At 33.6% G+C, this 13,557-nt stretch overlaps 1 protein-coding gene across 1 annotated transcript; it reads left to right on the top strand.

Annotated features, from left to right (window-relative positions):
• Positions 1-1,137: 1,137 nt before the first annotated feature.
• On the top strand, positions 1,138-6,213 carry U2A' (U2 small nuclear ribonucleoprotein A). Its single transcript, XM_078313920.1, has 8 exons — positions 1,138-1,376; positions 1,521-1,561; positions 1,847-1,976; positions 2,329-2,534; positions 3,472-3,639; positions 3,784-3,834; positions 5,088-5,276; positions 5,957-6,213. The coding sequence occupies exons 1-8, from the start codon at positions 1,295-1,297 to the stop codon at positions 5,960-5,962; spliced, it is 873 nt and encodes a 290-aa protein (XP_078170046.1). The 5' UTR covers positions 1,138-1,294; the 3' UTR covers positions 5,963-6,213.
• The last annotated feature ends 7,344 nt before the right edge of the window (positions 6,214-13,557 follow it).

The raw sequence follows: 13,557 nt of genomic DNA, 5'->3' as shown, positions 1-13,557 counted from the left end.
TTTTAGACAAATCAAATGCATATTTTTAAATTAGGAGGAAAACATAATATGAAAGCCACACATTCAAAAAATAAGGCGAGAAAACTAAATCAAATGTAAACAAATTATCAATAATATGATACAAGTAAAAATTCTGTACACTTAATACATGATCATTATGTATCATTATATCAATTAAGGACGCTGATAACAATCCCCGCAGCCTCCACCCCACATTTATCCCTCAGATACTGCCAAAAAAAACATGGGGGACCGCTCAATCATTAATGAGCGTTTAAAAAACTGCGGGCATTTAACTTGAAGCATCAAAGTATTTACCTTGAACTTGTCAGGTATTAAACCCTATGCAATGATATCTATTTATGAAAGAATAAATCAATCCATTAATTGTCCTCGCACAAATTTTTTTTTTTTTTTTTTGAATCGTCCCCACACAACTGGAGAGCATTAAATAAACAATCCCCTCACCCAATGATAAATACTTTGAGGCATAATAATAAATACTTTATGTTACATAGGTAAATACTTTACATTATATAGATAAATACTTTATGTTACATGGATAAATACTTCTCAGACATACTTGCAACTTTCAGTAAAACATCAATGATAAATACTCTCAGATATAATGATAAATACTTTATGTTACAAGGGTAAATACTTCTCAGAAATAATGATAAATAATTTTTTGAACATCAATTAACAGATAAGCATTTATTAACATGGATTGTTATTAGATAACAGTATAATTAATGCGGAGATTGTTTTTAAAGGAATAATTAGAGGAATGCATAATTAATGTGGGGATTGGTATTAAATGACAGTCTAATTTAATGAGGGGATAAAAAGAAACTTTTAACGAAATTAGTGGGGGGTATATGGCAGTTAAGAAAGAGAGAGAGTGCGGGAAAAATAGAGAGATAAGAGTGGGGGGTTTCATATAATTATTCATCAATTAATGATTTCAATCTAAGAAAAAAATAAAACAAAAACTCAGATCAACCAAGTCTATCGACGTGCACATCGCTTTAACGCAAAAGGAAGCTCAGGGATTATATTATAAAACCGCAAGGTTTATAGGGTCTAAATCAAACAAACAAATTATACAGTTTTGCAAGGATATCTACTAAACTGGCCATTTTCTTTTCTCCTCCGCCGCTTGCATCGCCTCTCTTCTTACCTGCTTAGAAGCTAAACTCAGTGCCTCCTTCGAACCCTCTGTCGATACCATTTCTCCCAATTTCTACCTTCTTCTCCTACTTTCCTAGATTGAGAGAGAGGTAGAGAGAGAGACATGGTGAGACTTACGGCCGATTTGATATGGAAAAGCCCCCATTTCTTCAACGCAATAAAAGAGCGCGAGCTGGACCTCCGAGGTTCTCTTTCCTTCTTTCTATTTCTCTTTTCCTTGTTCTTGATTTCTGATTAATCATCTCCCATTTCCTCTTTCAAATCGCCTTCAGTTCTAGGGTTTAGGGTTTTGTTTGAGTATTTAAATAAGTATTTTTTATTACATTCAGGCAACAAGATTGCTGTTCTAGAGAACTTGGGGGCAACTGAGGTTCGTTTTCTGACTTTATGTAGTAACTAGATAGTCAAATTATTGCCCTAATTCTGTACTGGTCTGGAGCATTTCTACCTCCGTTTTTAAAACAAAGCTTAAATTTAGTAGTCTTACTTCCCATCATATTGTACTGTTAAAGTGTTAGTACAGGCCTGACTGGTACTGTTATGAGGTTGACAGATGTAAACCCTTACTTCCGATAGAACCCAATTTTGAAATTAACTAGATTTTTTTAGTATGCTGGAAGGTGATTGTTTATATACCTTTTTTTTCTCCGAACAGGATCAATTTGACACTATTGACTTAACTGACAATGAGATAGTAAAGCTCGAAAATTTTCCATATATGAACCGCCTTGGCACCATATTGATCAACAATAACAGGATCACTCGCATCAATCCCAACATTGGAGGTGAGTTTCATACCATACCAAATCGCATCGGTTCCACATTTTTAAAATTCAGCAGGTATTTGCTGGTGCGCAACTTCAATCCACAATAATTTAGTGGTTTTTTTTTTATTTTTCAGGATATTTACAATATACTCCAGTGTTTTACCACATTTAAAAATAGCATCAAATATTTCCCATACTCTCAATTAGGTTGTTGCAACTTGCAAGTATGAGATTTCTATGATGTTGTTGAGGAATGTAGTTGATATACTAGTTCTAGTTTGGGTAAAAAATGCGTTACATAACAATTAGATTTTTCCCTAGGTGAACTTATGACCACAGATCTAAATTAATTAAATTTTCTTTCATGTAGAGTTTTTGCCCAAGCTTCATACTCTGATTCTAACAAACAACCGGTTGGTGAACTTAGTTGAGATTGACCCACTCGTCTCCTTGCCTAACCTTCAATTTCTGAGCTTATTAGATAATAATATTACTAAAAAGCCGAATTATCGTCTTTATGTGATCCATAAACTGAAGCATTTGCGAGTTCTCGATTTCAGGAAGATCAAGCAGAAGGTATTCTATACTTTGTCTTTGAACTTTCTTTTTAATTTTTTTTTTTTTTTTTTTTTTTTTGCAGATAACACCTAATGTTTTACTATATATGCAAGACTAAAATGTCATGTTTGCAATTAGGACCTGATATTTTCTGAGCTATTTGATACTACAACCAAGCCACTAACTAACGGAGTTTGTTATTTTCCTTTATGCATTAATAAATTTTACCCAGCTTTACTCTGTGTATAATGAAAAGGCAGTTAAATTGCTTGGTTATAAATATGTATTAATTGATTTGGTTGTATAGAAGTCAAGAACTACTTAGTAATTATCTGATTCAAATTAACAAAATGGTGGTATCAGCTATATAAACGACAAGTATTGGTTCCCATTTGGAATGACATGGGCATTTTGCTGTTTTCAAGAGCCCATTGCAATATAGGTGAGTTTCTGATGATTTCTATAGAAATCCCATATAAAAAATTGGAAATATAGATCTCAATATCTGAAGTCATCCGTCTCTTGTAGTATCCTTCACAACTCTTCAAATATCAAAACAGCGAATTGTCTGTTTTACGCCACTTTTAAGTTGAAGTACTTCTGTCTTTTAACTTCTGGATTGTCAAATAGGGGTTATTTCATTTGTTTTACGTTTGTACTTTAAAAAATGAAGATACTGTATTCTACTCTAGTAGGAGGAATACTGACTATTGGGACAACTCTTTTGAAAACTAAAACTTGTCACCGTGATCTTCATTGGGTACTTGGGTAGTCTGAATGTTTATTATTACCTTACCATCACACCTTAATAAGAATAAGTGAAAGCTGATTAGTGTTCTGTATTGACGAAAAAATGGAATTCAGAAACTTGATAATGGCAATTTCGTCAAATATAGTTTGTGCTATGAGGCTAAAAATCCTAGAATGACAACTAGATGAATTTCTACTTTTCTAGGAAAGGATTGAAGCTGCTAAGCTTTTCTCATCAAAAGAGGCTGAAGAGGCAGCGAAAAAGGTTCCTGTCAAAACATTTACCCCTGGTGAGGTCAAGGATTCTGAGCAAAAGCCAGAGCAGGGTCCACGGGTAGTGGGCCCCACTCCCGAGCAAATTACAGCCATCAAGGTAATTATTTACTTGCAATGAATTTTACATGAACTTTTTATGAAGTGAAAGGTTATTTTTTAGTTCCATATGGTTAAAGTTGTGAGCTGGTGTTTTTCAAGTTATTATAACTATTTTTAATTTTTCTTTTCTATCTTTGTGCAGGCAGCAATTGTGAACTCCCAGACACTTGAAGAAGTTGCAAGGCTTGAAAAGGTACTCAACTGTTTTGGCCGTGAGTTAAAAAAATTGTAGTTTTGTTATTGACCCTCTTACATACCATAAGGTCATGTTTGGCTGTGGAGTAAGCGGTGGAGTAATCTCTTACTCCACACTTAAGCCGCCAAACAAGGACTAACATAGGAGTAAGATGTAGTAAGAGGTGGGTTAATCCAGAGTAAGTTACTCCACCTCTCCCGGTGGTTAACTTCTCCTTGTGGTATGTAAGAGGGTGGGTTAATCCGGAGTAAGTTCCTCCACCTCTCTGTCTGTAGGACCCACTATGTAGTGATTCATTTTCCAACATCTTACTCTGTGCGGATTAATTTAAACTAACAAACAAGGTTGAAAATATGAGTAAGATGAAATAAGCAATTAAACCCTAATTAAATTTACTCCAGAACCAAATATGACCTAAATGCCCAAATATTCCATTTTCTCTGTTGTTGGTAATTACGATACTTCTGGTTCCTACTGGTACTGGTAGGATGGACATTATATCCTGAGAAGGTCTCTCAAGTGTATGAGCTTTGAAAAACTGGTACTAGTGGAAAGTAATTTAAGTAAACACAATTCTCTACAACCACTGAAATTTGATAGTTGAGAAAGAACATACATTGATGCAATCAATAATTTCACAAGAGGTTAATAAAGTATACCACATGTTCGAATTTGGTCACTTGCATTTATCTGTCACTTTAAACCATTGATCTTTGATACCGGTCAAAGGTGCTTGTCAAATTATTGGCTCTATTTAATTGCTATTTTATTGAGCCAAACAAATTGTTTTCTTTGCAACAAAACAATAAAATATGTTTTATGTAATTATGTTGGCATTGAAATTTCAAGTTTTTCAAATCTATTCTGTATGAATTAGAAAAGATTGGACACTAGACACTTCTGTTGTGAGTTTATATCAGATGTATTTTTTTGAGATTGATCATTTGAGCTTAACCTGAATTTGAAATGACCACAACGACCTTTGACCAGAATGATAAAACCCTCCGTATAGTGTTATATAGCGTGACAAGTCAAATTTGAATGGGCAAATTGAACAATGGTATTATTTAGTGGCCTTCAGTAGAATTAAACTGTACACAAGCAAATCAGATGATAGTTATACTTGTGCCAGATCTCTTGTTGTCACTGTAATGAAGAAAGGGTAACACTTAACTAAATATATATAAAATGCCTTCACATCGTGTCTTTATTTCCTTTTCTCATCACATTTACCCTTAAAATGAGTGCAGGCATTGAGTACTGGCCAGATCCCAGCTGAATTTGCAGTCCCCAAAAACGATACTAATAGCAGTAACAAAACCAATGGCTCTGGAAAAGCTGATCAAATGGAAGTTGACAAAAGTGAGGATCAAGATAATAACGATGATCAAAATCAGGAGGAAAACAAAGAGCCTGATGGTGCAACCCCTATAGAAGAGGTAGTATATCAACCTTCTGGTATTAATATAAGATTTCTGAGTTGTGAAATATTTTGTCGGAAGGAGCAATTTCATGTGTACATCTGCAAAACCTTTAATATTATGTATATCTCTGCTAAAACTGAAATATTGTCGGCACCCTTGCAAAGCCACCAAAATGATGCAGATGCTCCTACTAGCACTCTTTCATAAATACTTGGTTGACCTTTTGCAATGTAAGCAGTGTTTTTGTGTCTGCTTTTAAGGGGTTCTCTATAGTATATATGATATTCTACAATTTGCAGGCTTGTATTTGATATTTTAAAATTTGTATGGGAGCACATGAATATTGATTCTTCCTTGCTCTCTGAAATGTATGGTTTTGCAGTGGTAGTGATATATTGGGTCAAAAGGCTTCCTGCCTTATAAATAAGGAGTTGCAACAGAAGGGTGGATGCTAGAAATACACACTATAATAATAACTTAAATTGTTTTTATCAGAACAAACGTTCCTTCGAAAAAAGTACAGAATGGTTTAATTTTATCCCACCTGTATCCGCTCTTGGTAACTTGGCATTCCTCTACAAACTTTTGTATCAAGAACTAATATTCTTCTAAAAGAACCTTTGTCCCTTTCTTTAATACACGGCTGATGAATTAATTTTCTAATATAGTGTTTATTCATTCGATTTTGGTTGCAGGATTGATGATCTTTTATTAGGTCCCGCAGATGGTGAGATGGATTAGTGATGAAAGGATATATCATTTTAGTGTTTTATGGTATGCATAACATTTTTTTTTGTACCTTTTATTGTAATTCAACGAGGTAAATGTCTGCTGTAGAGACTGTAGATTTAGGTACCAAGGTTTCTAAGCAGGAGGGATGTTTTTTGCTTGGTTATGTTGGTGATACATTTTTCATTAAAAATACTAATTTTCTTTACTTATTTGGTTATTTGAGGATGAGGGTATCATAATTATTTTCGATTTTAATTAAGTAGATTTGCTTGTGCTGACACGAATTTGATGCATGAAAAGGGTGAATTTTATATCTTTGAAGAGTGAATCTTGTATGAATTTTAAAGCCGAAAAAATGATTGAAGAATGAATTTTCCTTCCCCTTGGATCCATGTGGAGCACAACCTAAGAGGGTTATTTGTTTGATATTTCTATAGGGGAGCAAAATTTAAATTTTCCTTTACTTAGTAGCAACTCTTATCGGCTCTCGGTTTCTCTAAAAGTAGAATTGGCAAAAATGTTCTCATCTCGCTCGAACTTGACTCGAAAAAAAATCAGAAAAGCTCGCTTAAACCTATTCGATATGAAAATGAACTGGCTCGTTCTGGTGAAATCAAATCCAGTGCAATACGTAAGCTACCTCTTCCCCTCCCTTCCTCCCCTTCTCTTCCGGTGCTCTCACCAAGCTACCACGAGGCCACAAATGAAGGAATGTGAGTCATTGATCCCTCCCCGGCTTGTCAATATATAACCAGCATCTCAATTGGATCGCTTTTTTCAATATATGGCTGATGAATTAATTTTCTAATATATTGTTTATTAATTTTATTTTAATTGCTTGATTGGTGATCTTTTGTTAGCTTCCGGCAAATGGTGAGATGGATTGGTCATTAAAAGGATATTTCATTTTAGTCTTTTAAGGTTTTCATAACATTTTTGTTGTACCTTTTTATTGAAATCTAACGAGGGAAATGCCTGCTGTAGAGACTGTAGATTTAGATCCTGAGGTTTCTGAGCCACAATGGATCTTTTCTGTTTGGTTATGTTGGTGATACAATTTTTATTCAAATTACTAATTTACGTTAATTATTTGGTTATTTGAGGGTAAGGGTGTCATATTTATCTCTGATCATATTCAGTTAAGGGGGAGAACTTTCAGTCTGCCATTGCAAGAAGCTGTTGTTTTGCCAGGACTCTCGCTTTAACTGGCACTAAAAAAATTAGCTCCAATCTTTATAATGAACAATGTATGATGTTTGCCAACGCTATGTGGGCGATTTGGAGGTGCAGAAATGCTTTCACCTATTGAGGGCATCTACCCACAACTAAAACTTTCAGAAGGTATCTTGCCTCAATCAAGACTGAATCAATGGTGTTCTCTGCATCACAATTTAGAATGGCAAAGGTAAACTCAACCAGTCACTAGCTAAGCTAGCCAACAAGGAAACGTTTGATATATGGAGAATGTTAAATGAGCAGTATCACTGTAAATGTTTCTATGTCAGTAGGTGCCAAAACAAGTTGGAAGATCAGTTGGCAAAGAAGGGAAGAAAGGAAGGTCTTACATGGAGCTTTACTGGTCACACTTACCCAACTTTTAATTTTTCAGAATAGATCAGAGGTTTTAATGTATTCATCTAGTTAAAAAATTGAGTTCTGTAATTGTCTACATTGCAGTTCTTGTTTTTAGGACATATTTCCAACACAATTAATTTATTTGGTTTTCTTGATTTTCATAAACTGTTTTTAGCCTTTTTCAAAATTGTGCAGGGTGTTATTTTGTAAATTTAATATATATCTGTAGGCTTATTAGATGGAGTTGAAACCAGTTGGAAAACTGGAAAAGGTCCAGTGTTGATTGATCTACAAACAGCAGAGTTCAAGATTTGATTCAAAGCCAACAGAGTTCTAAAAGTAGAACTGGCAAAAAAGTTCTCATATTTTTTTTTTTTATTTGAAAGTTCTTATCTTAAGCCTGATCCGAAAAGGCTCGCTTAAACCTGAACCGATCTGAAAATGAATCAGCTCGTTCTGGTGAATTCAGATCAAATGCAATACCTGAGTGCAATTAGATCTGACTCGGCAGTTTTAACTTGATACGAATCTCAAAAGTCAAAACAAACCCTATATCTAAATAAATAGAACCGAATTCCAATCGCTGAAGATACATACTATGTTCTGGCTCGATCCGATTAGGCCGAATCCTAGCATTGGCCCAGATCGGACTCCGAACCGGCCCACGTATACAGCCCTCTTCCTTTTTCCCTGCTTTGCTATTCCGTGGCATTCCCCTCCTTTCCTCCCGCGTAACATACTGCTGATCTAAAAAATAGAAATCATAAAACCAATAGAATTTCTTTCTCTGTGTCAGGGCTAGGGCTGGCAATGAGCTGCTAAAGAGCGAGTTAGGCTTCACTCGTAATCAGCTTGTTTGTGGATCAAACTGAGCGAGCAAGTTTAGATTTTAAGTCCCGAGCTGAAACTGTTACTCAAGACTGATTTGTGACTTATCCGAGCGAGTCGAGCTAGCTCTTTACTAGCTTGGTAGATTTATAAATTTGTATATTTTCTTTTTAGCTATATCATAAATTTTTATAGCGCATCTTATCAAATATGGCTAAAACAAAATAATATTTATATGACTAATTATTGAGAAATACTCTTAATTCAAGTGCAACTAAGCAAATCAACTACCAATGTCTGGAGAAGAGGATGATGATGAAGACTTATTAGATATGTAGTACTTAGTTTTATGCATATTTTGATGTTTTGGTATTTTTCAAGGTTCTAAATAGCGTTTATCGCGTCATAGCGGGAAACCTACAAAAAAAGCTATAACGAAAGCTATGCTACATAGTGTTTTATTTTTATTTTTATAAAAATTATATCATATATTTGTTCTAAATATCAACATTATCTAAGTCTCATAGAACAATAAATAACATCAAATTTATTAAAAAATTATAATATTCATATTAAACCAATACGAAGTCCAAATTGCGACTCAAAATATCCATAGTAATACTAATATCATAAACTATCGATCTTTTTCTATTCAAAATATATTCAGCATCATGATATAATTTTTTTTATTTAAATTTCAACTTAGACATCATGACATAATTAACTATCTTAATCTATTCAAAATATTCAAACTACCATATAGTAAGTATCATTTTGTTACTTCAAGAAATATCTTAATATATTCAATCTGAGCCTTTATTTAAAGCCCATATAAATTGAAAAAACAACAACTCATGTTGCATAGCACGCTGTAGTTTCCTTATTTGATTTCGTTTGATAGATCTCTCATTTAATAATTAATAGTTTAATATAAAACTTAGTACGTCAATTGCAAAAAAAAAAATCACAGTTAAAATCCAATTTGAGCCTTTATTTAAAGCCCATATAAATTGAAAAGAAAAAAAAAACTCATGTTGCATAGCGCGCTATAGCTTCATTATTTGATTTCGTTTGATGGATCTCTCATTTAATAATTAATAGTTTAATATAAAACTTAGTACGTGAATTGCAAAATAAAAAAAATCATAGTTAAAATCCAATTTGAGCCTTTATTTAAAGCCCATATAAATTGAAAAAAAAACAGCTCATGTTGCATAGCGCGCGCTATTTGCGCTACACGCTATGCGCTATAGCGGACCGCTATTACCGCTATAGTGTCTGTAGCTCAAATAGCGCGTTTTGATGCCATAGCTTAGCGTTTAAGGTCCAAAAACGCTATAGCGCCACTATAGTGCGTTATTTAGAACACTAGTATTTTCTTATGTTGTTGCCTTAGTTAGTTATGTGCATGTTATGATGTTTTGGTATTTCTTTTGTTTTTGTTTTTATTTTTGTTTTGAACAACTGTATAGACTTGCTATATTTGATTTTGGTACCAATTAGGTACTAAGTCAAATATGCTATGATTTTAATAAAATCGGTGGTATATATCACTATTTTTCAAAAAAAAAGTTTGCAATTAAATTCATACATACAAAAATATTAAATATCTAAATTCATACAAGCATACTTCACATAATAAATTCATTCAAATCAAATCAAACAAATTCATACAAATTAACTTAGTTGCTTATAATTAATTCACACATTACATACAAAATTACTAATCAAATTAAGCACAATCCAAAGTGCAATTACCATAACACTGGCTATAACATACATAACATAGTATCCCCAACCTAAAGTGAATAGATCATATTAAACTATGTGTATTAAATAGCTCGTTAATGACCGAGTATGTGGCAAGCGAGCTATTTTTAACTCGGCCCACTAACGGACGAGTTGTTACCGATCAAGTCACGAGCTAATACCAAGCGGGCTACGAGCCACGATCTTTCTTGCCAGCCCTAGTTAGTGCATCTTCTTCAAAAATCGCAAGACTCGAAGTTTCCCCTTCTAGCACAAATGTTCTCTATCGACCCGAGTGTATGACATGTCTTATGTAAAGTAATACGAGTCAACTAAGAGATGATAAAATATTTCATGTCAAAGTGATATTCTCTTTTAACTAAGTGTCAAAATTTTTAATTCCATATTATATTGCTTTTGAATTTTCAACCGTCCCTATGAAAGAGTGGTTGTGTTAGTAAGTACCACTTCCCAATTACTGACCGGATCTCAATGATAAAAAACCTTTAAGAGAGGTATTGTACTTTTTATAACTTTCAAATTGCCTTTAGCGTGAGTGGCATTGGTGTGATTTTACCTACACCTTTTATACCATTAAATTTAAAGTTATAAATTAATCATAGTCTATGTTGTTATTTTTGGGAATACGGATTATATTTGGGGACTTTTAGGGGCATTATTATGATTTTTTTTTTCTGAAAATTTTGGATATTGATTAGCACCTTATTATTTTGAGCATGTGTTACTATTGATCTTTTGAGGAGGCAATTGCAATATCAGAATATCTGAACTGGATGGCAAAATGGTAATTTTCAATTAATTTGATGATGTCTCGGTGTCGATAGACTCGATACCATTTGATTTGCAAAGAGAGGTGGACAATCTACTAGGGGATCACTTGCAGAGAAAATGAAGCACAAAAGGTTTTTTACTGAGGCTCGCATTCTCTAGGTCGAGCAGTTTCGACAGCTTTGGTTCTGACTAGACTCTCGATCAGCAGTCTGACGTGGCCCGTCCAAGCACAGTCATTGAGAAAATTCTTAGAAAAAGCTTAAATATCCGCAACCAGCAACGGACTTGGTTGGTATATACGTTTTTCTAGGATTTATGTGTAATTTGGATTCATATATATAATAAAAATAAAAAAAATATTTTTATAATTATAAAGAAAATCAGTACTATCATAAAAAAATAACAAAAACTTTTTTTAATTAGCTGAATACATATTTGAAAAAGGTACATTGAATTCAATTATACTGCGTAATTTTTTAAAAGTTGTTCATAGTGAATTGTTGACGTTCCACGTACCTTTCCTTTGAATCAAAATGGAAACAAAAAACAAAATTAAATCCAAAATTTTCTATCCAATTTGAATGGATAAAATGGGAAGGAACCATAGAGTTTTTTTTTTTAAATATTTTGAATACAAAAAATTGATAAAATAGATGACCAAATTACTTGAGCTAGATGAGAATATTCGAAAGTTTTAAATGATGTTTCAACGTGCTTATAGTTGTACTATGTCAAATGTAAATACATATATGCTACTGTGTAGGAATCATCTGAAGGTCAAAAAATACTAGAATTCTGCAGAAGTCGAAATATCTCAAAAATCAGTTCTTCAATTTATTTTCAATTATTATTTATGTTTTACTTTTTGTAAATGAGAAAACTCAAACTTGACAAAGGAGGGGAATGATTAAAGCAGTTTTGTTTTTGGTTGTTGGATGAACAGGTTGTTGTAATTTCAGGCGAAACAAGTTGTGGTAAGACAATGCAAATCCCGCAATACATTCTAGAATATAAGAAAGAAGCTATTGGGGGAGGGGGGGGGGGGGGGGGGTGCGCACATGCAACTACACCCAACCACGGCGAATCTCTGCCATAGCTCTCTGAGAGGGTGGCTGCTGAAAGAGGCGAGAACAATTTTATTAGAATACTATAGAGTTAGGTTTCATAGAAAGGCTTTGCAAGTTATGTGACATCGAGAAGGTACTCTATTTTTGGTAATTAACTGACTCTAGGTCTTACAGCTAGATAACTAAAGTCTATTGTTAGTTTTTGGTACCGAGTTGGTCAGATCTAGTAGTGATACTGGTCGTTTATCTTTTTCCCATGATTTGCATCTATAGGCCTTAATAAGCTTTTTCTGACTCTAACATGAATTATAGACAAATATTTTTAAGCTTGCATGTATGTGCTGGTACAGTACTATGACTTTGGTTTGAAATTCAACTAACATTTATTACAATAGGTTCCTTTGTCATTTAATCTTATTTTCAATTGTTGTTTCAACAAAAAACAAACAATTATTTTCAATTGTAGTTTAATTTCATCCTTGTACGTCAAAATACACAAGAAAAAAATGTTGCAGCGAAGCCGCAACAACGCACCTAGTTACATACAATGTTGAACTTTTAGATTGTGTGTAAAGTTGCCACTATCATTGAAGAGTGGGTCCTGAGCAGAGAACGGACGAAATGGAGAAGATAGAGAGGCGGAAGGGAATTCTCGCCTGACACATTGTTTAATTTGTTAAAGCTGTTAAGTTCTACTTTCTTATCTTTCCTTGAAAATTTATCTCTAATCTTTCCGGTTACACCTCACTGCAATATATGCAAGCTGAGGAATTGCTTCTATTTTTTTTATTTTTTTATTTTTCTAGTAGACCCTGATAGGATAGTTCCCAATACCAGTTGTACCGCCCAATTGATTACAGTACAGTTGTACCTCTTATAGAAGTTATAGCTCGATTGGAATAAGGTTAGACTAATACAGAATCCTTATAAACAAAAAAAATGATGTACAAAAGCGCTGATTATGTCGTATTAGCGACTGTTTGAACAATTAATTAAATTGACCAGATAATAGTGTTATATCAGGACGAGAAGTCAACCATGCGATTAAGACATGTCAACAAGAATGTCTACCATATAAATAATCTCTCATCCAGAAAAATATTTTCTCATATCCTCGAATATATTTATATTTTGAAAATAAATTCCTAATTAATCTTCTATTTCTTCAAAATTTGTTTCATAATCCACCTTTGATATTTTTGTTTGGTTATTGTTGGTTCTAGTTTTTTTAATTTCTGGAGCTTTTGGTGGTATTTCTATAATTTTCAGAGTTTCCAGGGGCTTCTATAAAGATTTCGTGATTTGAGTACGTTTCAGGATTTTTCAAGGTGGATTGGGAAATTTTCCATACCCAAAAAACCTGATTGTGAATTCCTGAAACCGCAAAGTCTTCTTTCAGAAGATTCCTGAACTCTGCTTAAGATTTCCGAATTAGCAGGGTCATTTGTGCATAGTTCCTTCTCGGTTCTGTGCTTTTATTTACTTCGTTTACATTCTTTCATCATTCTCTTTTGGACTTTGAATTTATCTTGAAATCCTTCTGGGCCTTATTT

Source organism: Carex rostrata, chromosome 13 (assembly GCF_964058835.1).
Source record: "Carex rostrata chromosome 13, lpCarRost1.2, whole genome shotgun sequence".
Lineage (NCBI taxonomy): Eukaryota > Viridiplantae > Streptophyta > Magnoliopsida > Poales > Cyperaceae > Carex > Carex rostrata.
The sequence above is the reverse complement of the archived record's forward strand: the minus strand, read 5'-3'. Positions and strand labels throughout refer to the sequence as shown.